At 41.0% G+C, this 16,516-nt stretch overlaps 1 protein-coding gene across 4 annotated transcripts in view; it reads right to left on the reverse strand.

Moving 5' to 3' along the window:
- Positions 1 to 16,516, reverse strand: part of POLQ (DNA polymerase theta) — a 62,727-nt gene that overhangs the window by 5,299 nt on the left and 40,912 nt on the right. For 2 of the 4 annotated variants that reach the window (XM_075107323.1, XM_075107348.1), the window contains exons 20-29: positions 15,824 to 16,017; positions 13,912 to 14,049; positions 12,371 to 12,545; positions 11,757 to 11,892; positions 9,258 to 9,371; positions 8,322 to 8,511; positions 7,854 to 7,965; positions 6,138 to 6,262; positions 4,593 to 4,737; positions 2,688 to 2,803 (exon numbers count right to left, since the gene is read on the reverse strand). In XM_075107323.1, coding sequence (XP_074963424.1) covers positions 2,688 to 2,803; positions 4,593 to 4,737; positions 6,138 to 6,262; positions 7,854 to 7,965; positions 8,322 to 8,511; positions 9,258 to 9,371; positions 11,757 to 11,892; positions 12,371 to 12,545; positions 13,912 to 14,049; positions 15,824 to 16,017 — 1,445 coding nt within the window. Of the gene's footprint in view, positions 1 to 2,687; positions 2,804 to 4,592; positions 4,738 to 6,137; positions 6,263 to 7,853; positions 7,966 to 8,321; positions 8,512 to 9,252; positions 9,372 to 11,756; positions 11,893 to 12,370; positions 12,546 to 13,911; positions 14,050 to 15,823; positions 16,018 to 16,516 lie in introns of all 4 variants that reach the window. The other 2 variants (XM_075107338.1, XM_075107332.1) reach the window with 2 other exon arrangements.

Below are 16,516 nucleotides of genomic sequence, written 5' to 3' on the forward strand. Positions count from 1 at the left end.
ACGAACCAAATACACCAGAGGCAAAGAACCGTGTTCCTCCTCGTTGTGTTGGCGTGAGAGGCACTCTGTGAAACACAGACTACAGACCTCTGGGAAAGCAGATCGCATTCAATACAGGTGCTAGAAATACCGCCCAAGTTCCCCCCTCACTATTTTGTTGAGGCAGCTCCAACATCTGCTGCCCTCCAAAGGTATTGCTACGAAAACACTCATTTATGTACACAGTTAGGGGACCAGAAGATATTTTTGCCAGTGACTTTTTGGATTGTAAGAGACTGGATTTTTTTTTTCCTGACTGTAAATACTTGCCCTGGATAAAAGGACTGTCTTTCCTACCCCAAGACCCACACGGAGTCCAGCCCATCCTGATTGCTTATTCAAACGAATCTTTCAATCCACACCCATCCCACAGCAGAATGAAAAGAGGTTTTGAAATTATTGCAGTCCCCCATCTCAGATAGAGGCCTGACATAGTATGTCAAGCATAGGAACTATTCAAGCTTTCTGACCCTTCCATGCCTTTTCTTAATTCCCTCCCAGGTACCCACAGTGGAAATTCCTCCACGGTTTTCACTGGGGAATGGAGGAGGGAATTTGAAGAGATCAGGGCACAAGAGTTTACAACAGCATCAAGAACTAGGTGGGGATTTGCCTTCCAAAATTCTACGCCCTCACATACCACATTCCAAAATGATCCTGATAACCTAGAAAAACGCTTTGAAATAGGATGTAATTCAGCACAGGCAAGTACAGAGTAGAAAGAAGCAGGATGGGGAACTAGGATAGAAATAATCTACTGTTCAAAAATAGGATGAAAAATAACTGCCTGGACAGGAGAAAAAAAAAAAAGGGGTTATCAGAGATTAAAAACTGGACAGGGCTTAAGCAAAGCACACTGTTGTGAGAAGGAAAGCAAAGGCAGTTGTGGAACAGAGAAAATGTTGCTTGTGTGGCACAGATCGATTTTCCACTCTGTTCAAACCACTGCAGCCTTGATCAAGCTTGGGGCCCAGTATTTCAAAAGAAACATGGGCCGTGCAGAGGCAGGTTCTCCGAGAACACTCAGAGTCCCAGCACACACCACCAGTGAGGAACATCAGTTGAGGGCCGCTGCACCTAGAACAAGGGACAGCAGCTACAGGGGAGACACAAAAAACCTGCGTGAGGCTCCTGGGGGAGCTGATGGGATGAGACACCCTGACCTGGGGACTTTGGGCTCTGAATTTCCTGTACCTTAAGCAAACCGCACCATTTCTGGGGTTCTCAATGGTCAGCTAAAACTCACTTGGAGGAATACTGGCTATCTTAAAAACATAAATGCAATGACACTGGGAACAAGCAAGCAGTTTAAAAGCCTCTAGCCTTTGATTCCTAATCTAGTCCATACCTTTATGTTCCTGCCTGACTCCTCATTGCTCTTCAGAGAAAAGGTCAAGCCTCCTTCTACCATCTTTGGCAATATTATCACAGTCTTGCTGTTGTGATAAGCTCTGAAAGCTCCCTACCTTCACTTTGACGTTCTGCACAGACCAGGAAAGCCTTAAAGCCCCAGGCATTTCACACGTTTAGCACAAAGTGGTCTTTTAAAAGAGGCAAGCTAGCTCACTGATAGACTGCAAACGCAAACAGGATGATCACTAGCATTGTTTCTCCTACAAATCATTTGTAAGGATTCTCTGACTGGAACACAGATTCCTCAATATACGGAAAGGTATTTTTAGTCGTCTTTTCTGCACTTCAGCAGCTGAAAATAAGATAAAGCCAGCATCAAGCATGTGACCAAACTAACTTGTCTGAATAAAAATTGCTGTTGCAGCCAAGAAATACATGGCTTTAGTGCCAGCAAGATGGAAAAAACCCCTCCCTCCCCAATACTGTCAGTACTGGTGAAAGCTCTCTCAGACTAGGAGTTACTGCTTGCCAGCAGCAAGTGTCCTTTTGTCATCGAAGATGTGTATGCACAGAACAGAAGTGGGAGAAAGACATCCCCAGGAAGCATGCCCTGGGAGCCTTCCTGCGTTTGAGCTCAGGATTTGGCAAAACACCGCACTGCCAACATACAGCTAGAACGCTTGATACTGAAAGCTGTCGCACAGACAGCGCAAAGCCCAGACACACGGGAGCACCTGCGCAGTGGAAAAGCACACACAGAGACACATATGCACATGACAGGTACCTTAAGTCCACGCAGCACGTTTCTTCTACCTACCGTGCTGCTAAACAGCACCACAACGCCCCTACTAGACAGGCAGGCAGGTAGGGAATGAGGAAACAAGTACCAAAGCACAGAATCCTCCTTTCCCTACTCAGAGCACAAACCACAGCTGTAACACCGGAAGACACGAGTGTAAACAAGGAGGCAAAACCACCTCCAAATGAGGAAAATCTTCCCCCTATACCTGTCAACAATATTAAGCTACTTTCACTCATCAAGTCTTGCAGAGAAGTTCTGCAAACTGCTGTTATAAACAGCAAAGAACTTCAGCCATGGGGGTGGCTTGAGTCTGAAAAGAAAGGGATCGAGAATATAAACATCATTTTTCATCCAATATAACATTGTTTTCACAGACCTTTTAGCACACGGCGAGAGAGGATGCAGGGAAGAAAAGCTGAGCCCCTAGAAAGGAAGGCTTGTTTGAAACATCACAATGCAGTAGACAGCTGAAAACGCAACTGTACAGCTCTACCTGGATGACATCGTCCTCCGCAACTTCGTAAAGGAGCTCATCATGGAGTTGGAGGATAAAGAAACCTCCGCTGATGGGATGTAACATCCCTCTGCTTCTCTTCCTCTCTAGCCTCCCTACAGAGGTGAAGAGCACAGTTCATTAGATACCATTACGCAAAGGCACATTTCCTGTAATTAAAAAGCCCTCACACATTCCTAACACTGAGAAAAAGAACATGAGGAACTTTAAAATTAAAAAGCCCATGCCTACAGATAAAACCACAAAACATTACTATTCTACCAATATTTGTACAGCTACTGAGGGAAAAATGTTAATGAAAAGCATTTTAGATATAAACATTTCAGCCTTACGTTATGAAGATATGAATCAGAACAGAAACAAGAGACAGTTGCATCTCCTGAACCATCTGTTTTAAAAGTAAATTTTAAATAAAACCATGTCAAGTTTAATCAGAAGTTGGTTTACAACATTCTCTCTTCCAAAATCATTTTATTGGCTAGTCTAAAAAGGCAGTAAGCCTCCTCCCAAATGCAGTTTTCTGAAACGGTAGCTACTAGTCCTGATTAAAAAAAGGGATGGAAAAAAAAGAGCAGTTTTTGAATAAACAAGTAAGCGGCTGACAAAAAGGGATCCTGCTAGGCCTTGTCTGACAAAAATAAAACAGAACAAACAGTTCCATGGTAAAAGCTTTTTTTTAAAAAAAAAAAAAAAAAAAAAAACAAAACAAAAAACCAAACACAAGCTCACACACACAGACCTAAAAGTTATTTATTTCTCAGGTTAGCTAGCAGGAGGACCCCAGTTCACAACTACAGGAAGGGTTTCACAGCGTCACCAGTTCCTCACACAAGCCTCACACTGGAACAGCAATGCTGAAGAAGCCACATGATGCAGGATGCTTCTCTGATGGCACAGGCATTTATAACTTTCTGAAAGAGAACTTCTTGCAGTTCTTGAAACAGCCAGTATCAGAAGAGGAAACACCGTCACAAACGCATCTACTCGCCTTCCTACAATTATGTTGGCCAAAGGTCAGCAGCTGCTGCTCCTGGAAAGGGGTGGGAAGTTCTCCCAAGCACATGCCTTCTACTCAGAGCAGACCTCTGAACCTCGTCTCTCTAAAATAAGACTCCCTGACATATTTTTAGAGGTTTGGCAATTAATTATTTAGCTTTCCTTCTCAGTTCTACAAATCAGACTCTTCATATTAAGGCAGCTTCATGTTTCAGGTTGAAGCATAAGAACTATCAAAGAAATACAGCACTCCACTTAAGTTGTCTTTCTAAAAATATACGACTGATGAACAAAACACTGTCTACATGATGCTAAAAAATAGCACTCCTCTGGGAATGAATACCCCAGCACAGCTTTGCTCTCTGCAGCCAGAAGAAATTTACGCTGCTAAGTGCTTCATATAATAGTCTTGTGGGGCCTCTGTACATCAAATTCCAGTCAACAAATTCCAGACTTAGTTCTAATCAAAAAATGTATTTTTAAACTAGAAGTTGTTCCACTCTCTCTTTTCACTGCCTTCGGAGCCAGAGTATCTGCTCCGTTTCTCCTTCCTACTTCTGAACGATTCTGTGGTGGCATCATAGACCATATCACATGAACTCCCACTGCAACCTTTGCAAGATCTGCTTTGAGGCAATTGGGGTTTCTGATCTAATGACAGCATTTGCTTTTTTTGTTCATTGAGCAGACATTCTCTCTCCTTCCTTATGACTACTTTTGCCCATTAAACACAGACTTAACTGCTGTCAGGAAAGAAAATGTCCCCCATCCCTAGCCCAAAGGCACTAACTTTGTTGTTTTTTTTTAACAGGCATTTTTTTTTTTTAAATTAGTAACAGCAGAAGTTTTCTCTAGTGTGCAAGTAAGAGGTGAGCATACCAGTCTTACCTCTCTGGAGGGAGCTCTCCAGATGCCCGTGGGACTTGATCACAGAGGGGAAAGCTTCCAGGCGTCTCTGAATGTTCACTGTGGCTGTTTTGACAATGTCTGCAGCAGATCCCTGAACAGTTGTATTCACAGCCTGTCGCTCTGCCTAAACAGAGATAGCTGTTCTCAAAACCCACCCAAAAAATAAATTAAATCCAGCATGTCACACATACTTCATTAGAAATAATAAACACATGGCCAAATACAGACATAGTAAAACCTCCAGCTAAAGAGTTTATCTGCCTGAAAGAAGGAGACACTGTAGACCAGCTTCAGACATGAAATTTCTCCAGGTGACTGAGAAGAGCAGGATTTCCACAAATTTAAAATTAATTAATATCAAGAGGAATAGCCTGCAAGAGGCACAAGCCACAAGAGGGAGAAGCATATACACATGGTATCAGTTTCATAAGGAGCAGAAGAATCTCACAGTTAATCCAAGTATCATGAGACACTTCTGCCTATCTTCAAAACCATCAGGAATAGATAACCAAAAGGCAAGAGGCTGGACTTTACGGAATAATAATCTGGTCTGCTGCCAGAGCATTGCAGCTATGCAAATCCACATGGGACCACACTATGACACAATGTCATTTTTTTTCCCCAACATAAGCAACCTCTCTACTAATCTCCTCCTCAGACAAATTGTATTCAAAGGTTCTTGTCTCTTTGATTAGAGCTGAAATGTGTGCAAAAGGTTATAAGGAAGCTGAAATGAAAGTGAAGATAATTCATTAACTGATCTTTAATATTATTTTAAAGTTGTACAGAAGGTGCACCTACAAAGCTTCATGCTGAAGAATCCTTCAGATTAGGCAAATAATCTAAAAAAAAAAGTTTTTTGAAAGTCTCCTTGTTTTCCTTTCAACTACTTCGAGTGCAAACTCCCCCACCTCCTCCCTCCTCCACTCCAGTCTTGAATTCCACATGACCCAATCCAGCTTCCTACTGAGAAGTAAAATGCTTCCTCCCCACAGAAATGCACCAACATCTTCCCAGGGAATCAATTCTCTCCTACTGAAGTAGTAATTTCTGACACATCTGTCATAGACCTTGAAAAAAAAAATAATGCCAGTAAAAAGGCATATATTAAGTAAATATTTATCTAACAAGTTTAAGCAATTTTACTTTGAGGGGAAATAAGAGCAAATACCCCAAAATACAGGACTTAAATGCCCTTTCTTGTTCAAGTACTGACAGTGTATAATATACAAAGACTGCTGAGTGCGAGCAACTTGGTCTGAAGAGTTAAAGCACATCACTGTGTGGAGGCTTTTTAAAATCATGACCATTTATTTCAATAAATTACTCACTCCAGTTCCAACGTGGGAGTTCTGGAGTGACGTCAGCACAGTGATAACAGCTGTACACCCAGTCACAGAAGACTTACATCAAGCAGACCATGACAAAAGCTCTGTTATCCAGAGAACAACTGAGGGAGCAACTAACTTAAGTGAGAAGTGCAAGGTCATGACCAAGATGGCTCAGAAACTGCAATTAATGTACCTGAGCTTTACTGTAGGGGTTTGGATCTTTGATTGCTGGCAGGTATCTCCGTCTTCCCAGGATGGTCTGCACAAACCCATCTCTCCTGCAGTTCTTCACTGTCTCCCTCCAGAATTTCTGAACCCCTGTGAAAGGAAAGAGAAAGTTTTCCCTAATACAGCTAAAGTCCCATGTTGACTTCTCACTGGGGTCACAGAAAGTGGTCTGGGACACCCAAGCAGCACAAAGGTAATTCTTTAAATTTCCTAGACCCTGTCAGTGTACAAGGGCACACGATCACTCAGCCTATTTGCAGCTCTGCTGGGAAACCTATTAAGACTTTTGAAGTGGAAGAGAGCGCATAGTATCAGGATATCTGGCTGTGCACAAGGAGGTAGGAAGTCCATTCTGCACAGTGCCCAGGCACATAGGATCATATGTGTATTATTGAAAATGGAGAGGTCAGGACCTGGACCAACACTGGAAAGACAAGTAGTAGGAAGGGAGTAAGTAGAAAGCAGAAGTCAGAGCCCTTGATGCCTCAGGCTGCCTGACTTCAGACCGTGTCACTTCAGATTCTAGGATGAAAGAAACTCACCCACCTGCACTTTGCAGGGGAAGAAGTGAATCCACCAAAGGTGTTAAAAAAACTTAGGTCAAAGAAAGGTGAGACAGGGAAGAGTCCCCTTCACCACAAGTTAGGTAACAACTGCACTAAAGTGGGAAAAGTTAACTTCAGTGTTTTTCCAAGGTTTACAAAATGTAAAACATAAAAGGAGCTATTCAGGATCAAGATTAACAGCATTAGTCAATTCATTAGGTATGCAATTTAACATGCCAGCCTGGCACTACCTCTAAGTGAAAACTCATAAGAAGTGAAGTTACAATATAAGGTATACATTGCGGAGTTTGTATGTATGCACATGTACCAAGAAGAAAGAAGCAAGAAGTAATTTCTAACGGTCACGAAGGAGATACTAACCAGAAATTACTAGAGACTAAACAGACTCTTAATAGGACACCATTTCTCAGCATCTGTCTCCTAAAGAAACAAACCCTGAATCTTCACAACAAAATTTTCCAGCTCATTTCAAAGGTTTACGATTAGAGCCAGCTCTCTCTCACCCCATTTGCCCTCCATTCATTTTCTGCGTGCAGCTCTACTCTTTCTACAGCTTTCCTAAAAATTAACATGCTGCTTAGAAATGCAACAATGCCTTTTTACAGAATACGGCAGAGCTGCTCTGAGCAGCTGGGTAAAAATGTAAGGGTTACGTGCAAAACAGTTTAAAATGCAATAAAAACAGAAGACAAGAACAGAAGAAAGAAATGGTTATATTTAAAAATTGTAAGAAGTGTGGTCTAAAGTTGTCTTGCATATCCTTTAAAGCTGTGTGTTTTAATAAGGAAAATAGTGTTTCTCATTCAGAAAGTTAGGAGCTTTAAAGTAAATCCCCAGGGCTTATTGATTCATTAAAAAAACAACAAAATAATTAATGTAATAAGCAAAAAACAAGGTCCTAAAGATGAATAAAACCAGAGCGTAGAGTAAAACATTATGGAGTATCAAACTGCTGTGTTCATGCACTGGACGTTTCAAAATTAAAAGCTTTTTCAAAAGAGATAGGAGTCTTTGAGGGCTGAGACAAATGTAGGATTGGAAAAGACATGGAGAGAGGGATTAAAAACAACCACCACCACCACCACCACACGGCTCCCAAACAGCCATATCCAAACCTGCGTATCTTGATGTGAAGGATTCAATGTAATTGGCAGCTTCATTTTCTTCAATCCCCATCTGCTCGCCTAAAGATTTTGCTCCTATTCCATAGATGATTCCATAGCAAATCTGCCAGAGGACAATGTGAAGAACCGCAGCCATATGGTAAGTCATACACAGAAAGCAGAGCCAGAACAAAATGTGATTCACTGGAAGACAAGTGTATGGGAACAAGGGCAAGCATTCAAGAGATAAAACTACCTTTGAGTCCAAGCCATTCATGCTGCTTTTCTCCACACTCATCCCCCAAAACCCAGACAGCTCCAGAGGAAATGTACTGAGAGCGGGAGGACATACAAAGTGACTACTGAACGATCACAGCCGAACCCAAACAGAAAACCACGCTATTGGGACTCCTTGATGTTTTGAACACTGAACTTTCCTGCACAGAAGGCTGCTGCTGATTTTTTTTTCCTAAAAATTACCTGTTTAGCTTGTTGCCTGGTCTTATCTCCAACAGCTTCAGGATCAATCATTTTCCATTCTGCTGCAATGTTCTTAAAGACATCAGTACCCCTGTTCAAGGCTTGAACGAGTCGACGGTCACAAGACAAATGAGCAAGGACTCTGAGTTCAAGCTGAGAGTAATCAGCAGCCAAGATTAAGCCACCTGAAGTCAACAAGGTAGCAGAAATCATTATTTCTTAAATTACTGCAACAACATTCCAACCAACATTCCAGCAAGGACTGAAGTTGTCCTTGCACCTTCTGCTCTGCAAGTTTTCCACTGTTTTCCAATTATCTATGCAATCTCAGTCTCTGTTTTCTTGCTAATATCTTTAGGGATTGGTTCTGCCACTGCCAAAGGTTGTGCCAATAAACAGTAGAAATTAAATCAGACAAATTCTTGCCTGTTTCCCCAGTGCTCAGGCCTGCTTGCTTTCCATTCAGCTCCTACCTCTAGAATCTATCGAAAACACATAGACAAGTAACTGTCCCGGTGTCTGTGTAAAAGTCTAGCACCTGATAGGAACGATTGGCACAGAGATCAGACCAGCAGACTTGTACTGAGCCAGGGCAGGCAGCGTGAGAACTGACATTTGGATAGAAATAACACTAGATAGAGTGCAATTTCTTTATTAAGAGCTGCCTAAGTATAGCTCTCTAAAAAACCTGTGTTCTTAAAGAGGAAATGAAGGTGTGAACACTTGAATTTGAATGCTTTCCCCAGTTGAAACACTATCCTTTAGAGTCTTGTGAATAATTTTGTGGGCATGCTAACTACTGCATTAGTTCTCCAAGTAGGCTGCTCAGTCAGATATATACTGTCATCAATTAACTCTTCATTAGATGTAGGATTTTTTGTTAACCATATTCTTAACAATTAGTTGGCACAGAGCAGGATCTGGGCATTACCTGAGAAGGGAACAAAGGCATGCCTCATACTAACAGAAAATGGTATTCCTCTTTCTTCGGATCTGTCTTCAGCCTGAACCTTTAGGTTATTAGGCAAAATACTGGAACGCTTTCTGCATCTGTGGAGACAAAGAATGACTGTTCTTCACTGATTTCTAAATCATTTAAAGATGCAAATAATTTTTGCCACAAAGATGGCATCAGTGAAAACAAGTAAGATAGTAGCAACTCTTCCACTCTTCTGGACAATCCATACCTAAATTTGACAATGGGGGAATTTGACAGAGGCCGTATGTACACCTGAAGGCATTTACTGACTCTGAACAGATTTAGGGACAAATCTTCGTAGTAAATCCAGGGTTTGGTCCAGAAATTGGATAAATCCACTCCAAAACAGGTAAGATGAAAGGCCCCAGATCTGTGATGGGTGCATTCCAGAAAGATAGCAAATGAGTCCTATAGGAATCCTAAAAATTCAGTCAACATCCCACCCTGAATGCCAAGTCTTCTCTCGTATGCAGAATGCATACACCAGCCCATACCTAGTAGAGACAGAAAAGATTTCCTCCACAACATCAGCCTTTTTGTCTGCGTGTACACACACAAGTAAGCCTGTAAAAGCGGAGAAGTTGCAGAAGCTGCAGATTTCCTCACTATAGACTGAGCAAAAAATTGCTTCAAAGCAACCAGATTTTCTTTTTCCAGGAGGCCAGAAGTCTACAGTGGCACCAGGTGCTCTGCAACCTCCGAGGGCTTGCTCTGCTCTCCTATTCCACCAAGTCACTTGTCACACCAGTGCACCCACTGAACAGTGCACAGCTGTGACACCCTTCACATCTCCTACACCCATCAGCACCAGTCTACCAGACAGCCCATTGGATTCTTCGCTGGAAGTGCAGTCAAAAGTACAAGCCCTCGATGTCTGGGTCAGGGATCTGTGTAATTTCTTTATCAGAATGAAAAGGTATCTCTGAGATCAAGGCTAGTTTCAGCAAAGCAAAGCACAGAAAAGACATCATGCTCTCTTCCCTTGTGCACTCCCTCTTCTTCTTATAACTCGTCATTTCAGGGATGGTAGGGATCAAGGAGATGAAAGATAGCACAAAAATGACAGCAATAAATTTTCCAAAGAAGTAAAGGCGAGGGACAACATATGGGAACGGTAGAGAATCACATTGTCCAGCAGAGGTTCCCAATTTAGTTGAATGACTAAGGGCTTTATACCATGACCTAGTTTAGCTATAATCCTTTGGTCAGAAGCTTGTTACAAAAAGAGGAAGGAGTAGTAATAGTAATACCTAAGATAGAAGACAGTTTGGACAACAGTTTTTAAGGTCTATCAGACTTAGAATGCATGACAGCTTCTTTTGTGCCAGCAGTCATCTCTGTGCCTTTAGGATTGCTCATCTTCCTAACACAGTGGCTGCTTAACTAAGAAACACAGTCTCAGAAGTCAGCCTGAGAAGCTGATCTCTCTCAAAGTTCAGCACACACTCCATTCCTTTGGTGGGCTGCTTCTCTGCCAGGAAGACTCTTAAGAACCCAGCCCGCTCTCCAACTGTCCTGCAAAGTTGCTGCAAGCCTGAGCGCTGCCAGAGTTATTTCTCAGAATGACATTTCTGCCTCCATACCTAGGCCTGGTTCTTCCCCTGAAGAGAGGTGGACAGGATCCTTCTACTCCTGGACTCTCTTCCCATCATCTACTCAAGGCACAAGGGTGTTAGACACATGATGGTAGGAAATGACAGATGGAAGGGACAAAAAACTTCTGAAAGTTCTCATATCTTGCTATGGGAAAAAAAGTTGATAAAAGTCACTCAGGTGACGCGTGTGGGACAAGAACCTGAATGGAAAGAGAAACTGAAAGGACAGAAAACCACCAAAGCTTACAAGCTAGCTGTTAAAAGAGCCACCTCAATATTTCAGTAGACTTCCATGCAACTGTTTAGGCATTGACACCTAATGCTGCCAAAATAGGGCATTTGATTAACAGAAACCAGATTTTGAAATATTTTTCTGCTACCTGGTAGCTTTTGCAGGATCATTATCACAAATGAATTTATTAACAAAAAATTAAAAATATGTTCACTGATGTTCCCTTACACAGGGAGCTGCACCGCATAAAACAGATGAACTTTCTTCTACTTCTTCCACAATATCCTATCCTCTTTAAGAGCAGCTCTCAAAATCAAACCAGATCGTAACTTCAGTTTAGTTACTTTTCACACTCATCCAACAGTTGGGAGCACAATGCTAATCTCACTGTAGGGTTCCATAAAGAATTTCAAAAAGCTACATGGAGCCACCTGCTGTTAGTATTATCAGGTCTTTCATGTGTCACTGATTTTTAGGTATCTGTTCCCCTGAAACTCTAAGAGAAACACTGAGTAACAAGTCCCGCTGACATGACAGCAGCCACAGGTGAAGTCAGAAAAGAGACATTTGACAACTCAACCACATTAAGAGCAGAAGAGTAGGCGGAAGCTTTGCCAAGATCCTCCTACCTGCCCCCAAAAACAGCATGAGAATTAACATTTCCACAGGCTCGGGAGGGTGGGCTTTCTTCAACCACAGTTGGCATTTCAATCTCAAAATCTCTTGGCACATTCTGGATATTTGGGTCTGTGAAAGTTATTCGACCTGAGAAGGAAGAGAAGGCAGAACTAAGTAAGGGTCCAAAAGGAGCCTCTCTAATTTAACACAGCTGAACACACATCTGCATCTCCAAAAAAGAAGGGGCCGGAGGGTGGGACAGGACATGTGAACCGAGAAAACTGAAGAAAAGGAAAATTAATTTGGGTTGAATGGGCTTGAGACATTCTGTACCACTAATAAGAAACTCCCAAATCCAGAGCTTGTTTTGGGATCAGAGATTTAGTGCTAATATGTGCAAGAAATTAATAATACTCCTCTGTGAACACAAAGGCTATCTTAATACATCTAGACTTTTAGGGCAGATTCATGTGAAATAGGTATTTCAGTATTTTCATTTGGTTGAAGTAGAGCACAGGCTTGATTTCTTATCTTTTCCCCATAGAAAAGCTGCAGACACAAAGCCCCACAAAGAAGGAAAAAAAGAAAAAAAAAAGAACTGAGGATTTTGCACACATTTCTTTACCTGTAGCTGTGTGAGTCTGTGACACTGGATATATCCTTTCCATTCCCAGTGCAGAATTCAATCGCTTTTCCCTCTGTAGTGGAAACACCACTTTAGTAATGGCATTGTTGATCCTCCTCCATTCCAGTATCAGCCCTGGCAATGGGTGAAGTGTCTTTAATTTCTCCAAAACATCCTTGTGGGGTGAAAGGGGCACAACTGTAGTTAACTGCCTTAAAACCTTTATAAATAAAGTTTTTGCAATTCTGCGGAAAAAAAAGTGACTCCTCCACCCACAGTGAGCTTCCAGTGTCACTGCCTTAAAATTAAACAGATATCCCCTCCACTTATACCACCTACACCTGGGCAATCAAAGCACCATGAGACGCAGCTGCAGTTTTATTACGCAAAAGAATGCAATCACTTCTCTTTGGTCTTTTGCATCCTCACCACCACACTTAGTCTGCACCAACCAATAAATCACCTGAAATGATCAAATAAAGCATCACTTGCCAGAGGTCCCCTATGTTATCTCCTCTTGCCCAGCATGAATGCTCCTCCCCCATCATCTTGCATATTTTTCTCCCTGCTCTCTTCTATCCGAACACTAGGAACACATAAAATGACACCCTTGACCATGCTCCTTGAAAGACAAAACTGACTGCTAGCAAACAGATCCTTTCACTTAAATCAGAAATATGAAGGGACTAACACGAATTTCAAAAGACAGTGGTATGCAAATGTTTCTCAAAATTATATTTTTTTGTATGCAGCAGGTGGCTGCAGCCTCATCCTTCCACATTACAAAAGGAGGAAATCCTCACTTTACTTCTTGCTCCCTGTTCTGCCACCACCACCGCACTCAATTCTTCACTGCCGCTTGAGTTTCGGAAATCAATACTTGTCTTCCAAACACTGACTACACTGAACAAGGGGAAACTAGTAAAATAACACAGATTAATGAGTCCTGAAAACAGGGAACATCTATATCTGCTAATATCACTTGTCTGGCAAGAGCAACCATCAGCCTGCAGCAGTTGGTATTAATGCAGCTCCCCAATATTTATCAACCAGCAAGCATGTCAATAGCCTTCACATATATACAAGCTTTTGATATATCAGCCATTCTGAAGACAAATTCTCTGAAGCACAAAATACAGATATGGTAGTACCAGACAGAGAAAATATTGTATTTAATCACCATGGTATTTAAGTATCTTTCAAGCTGATATTGAAAAATTATTCTACTATTGGCTTTACAAAATTATTGTGCTATTTTGGCCTTATACGTGGCTTGGGAAATCAAAATCTGCCCAATTTATTCTTATTGAAGCCTGCTATTTATAGTCATGTCCTCACTACACTCAGGCTTTAGGAGAGTAGGAGGAGCTAACAACTCTGCTAACAGAGAAGACAGTATCCAGTATGAATTTCCTGTGGTAACTGGAGGAGCAAAAGGCAGTTAAAATCTACTTTCATTTAAGTCAGCACACCTAACTACAATGTATCCAAGCAGCAGATGTGTGAAGTCGCTTTCAGACTAGAACCAGACTTTACTGTACCTTGGTTGTACTAAACTGCTTGCTCAACCTAACCCTGTCCCCTTTAGCAATTGATCTTCTGGTGTAACCCAGAGTTTTCTTGTTCCCTTGAACTTTCACATCTCCATTTCGTGGCAACTTCAGCTCCAGGAACAAAACCTGAAAAAAGCCAGCATTTCAAATGAGTTTCTGCATGCTACTCCCAGAAGAAAACAAAAAGCGACTGAGCACTTAAACAGCTTTTTCCAACCGAAGGATAGTACAAATGCTTCAGGTAATTAAAAAGCTGATTAAAGATCTCTGTTATCAAAGTCATCCCTTCTCATTTTAATTAACTACAAAATGCAATCAAAAAATCTCATTTTCTAAACACTACAAGTTTAAGTTCAGAGGTATGTTTTTAGAAAAGGTAATTAACTCCATCCAGTAAGTGAGGTTACTGCTGACAGTCAACTGTAATAAAACGCGATGTTAAAATGACTAAAAGTGAGGACAACATTTGTGAAAAAAAGAAACGTTATGAGGGAGCAGGCTTCAGAGCAACATGAATGACACAGGAGGTGGTCACAAATACCTTTTATAGATTAGCCAGAATATTAGGTTTTTTGAAAGAATTGCCAAGATCTGGAAAAGTACATGTATGCTTACTTGTTGACAGATACAACACAGCTCTTCATTTTTCATTCTATGTTTTTATGTAGCATAACACACTATCGAACAGCTATTCTGTTTCATTTCAAAGTTGGCAGAAGGGAACAGAAGCTTTTCTCACACACGTTTATCTAGTGCAAAAGTTTTACTGACACAAAATTAGAAAGGTAAGGCTCTACTAGCCCATACAAGATACTTAAATGATTCCTAACAAAATTTCCACAGGAGAAACAAGCTTCTGTAGTTCAGAGAAGAGCATTTAAAAAAAAACAAAAAACAAAAAACAAAAACACAAAACCCCACAAACAAACAACAAAACCTTTCCTTCCCCTTTTCCATGGCAGCGTATTATTTCAGGAGTTCTAACTCAGACCACTGTTACTGAGCAAAACTTCTGCATTTGCAAAAGAGGAGGAATATTTATGTGGAACTTCTCCTAGTGATGGCTGCAGATGGCTTGCAAATTTTGACGACTTCCATATAAAGTATAGCCCCTCAACAAGAAACTAGTATATAGAGAGGAAACAAAAGTGGGAAAAAAGCATGCACAGCAATTATAATCTATTCCTATGATTCCATGTAACATACATTAAAAATATATAGTAAAGTTCTTCAGGAATAGAAGTATTGCTAATTTACATAGAAACCTCTTTCTTAGGCTTTAAAAAACAAAATCCATTCTATCAGGCTCTTAAAAACAGACAGTAGCTGATTCAAAACTTTTAAAGCAGGCTTTCCTCTTCCTTCATGCCTGTACAGGGACAAGGGCAACAATGCAACTTGTTCAGTACAACTGTTTTTGAGACACAGACTCCATGATACCACATCACACCTCATCTGCAGAATATTGCACATATTGCAAAACCCTTCTCTAGTCCCACACTGTTCATCCAAAATATTCCAAAAGCCATTGTACTGGCAGACCGCCTTGTGCACCATGAGAAGCCAAGGTCCTATACAAACAACATGCTTATTTCCACTTGATTTTTATTTCCAACATGCTTATTTCCACTTCTACCTTCCTTATTTCTACTTCTACCTTCCTTATTTCTGCAGCAGTTAGCAGAAATCAGAATGATCAGTAACAAGCATGACACACACAGCACCTAGTGGGCAGCAAGCTCATAATGAGCGTAAAGACAAATCAACTCTGAGAAGGGTTCAATTTGTGTTTTCTTCATATGCAGTCTGCCCAGGACAGCTTTTCCTTAAGTCTAAGCAAAAGTCTCTCGAGGCTAACATCTGAGAACGTTCTCCCCGTCCCACTGTAACCCTCACATACCTCTGCAATGTCATCAGGGCTGGTCAAGGAGAAGCTGTGGCCTGCCAGCTGATATGCCTTGGTCTCAATGTTGCTCAGTTTAGCTTGCATGACCTGTTTCTGGGTTTCATATGCTGCTGTGCTAAAACCAATGCCATTCAGCTCCAGCAGAGCCAAGCAATAATGGGTGGGCATCTCCACTTTAGCAAATACTTCTGTAGTAAGAAAAAAAAACAAGAAAATATTTGATAACATCAAAAATAGATCAAGTGCAGATCAACAGATTAATAAAAAAAACCCCTGGGGAATCCTCAGTTTTTAAAACCCTGAATGTCCTGACACACTGAAATCTTTTAACATAGATATAGTTTAAATATTTTTGTTCCTGGAATATTGCATAGTAAGAAATATTTTATAATAAGAATTATTCCAGAACTTTTTATCAGAAAAGTATTTAAGAGAATAACAACTTCTGCCAATTTTTTTTTCCTAAAAAAGACACGTCTTTGTACATTAACATTTTATAAACCACAGAGATGCTTAAGGTAAAGCTTTCTAACTTCATATGCTTCCATTCCACCACTCACATCTTTGAAAAAAGTTCTAAGGTTTAGTTCTCACAATCATAAACAAACTTGCAATAATAGACTTCAGTGAGGCTGGACCTTAATCTTAAGCATTGGGTAAAATTTAGGGGAAACAATCACAAAGCTC

The sequence above is a fragment of the Phalacrocorax aristotelis genome, chromosome 1 (assembly GCF_949628215.1).
Source record: "Phalacrocorax aristotelis chromosome 1, bGulAri2.1, whole genome shotgun sequence".
Classification (NCBI taxonomy): Eukaryota; Metazoa; Chordata; class Aves; order Suliformes; family Phalacrocoracidae; genus Phalacrocorax; species Phalacrocorax aristotelis.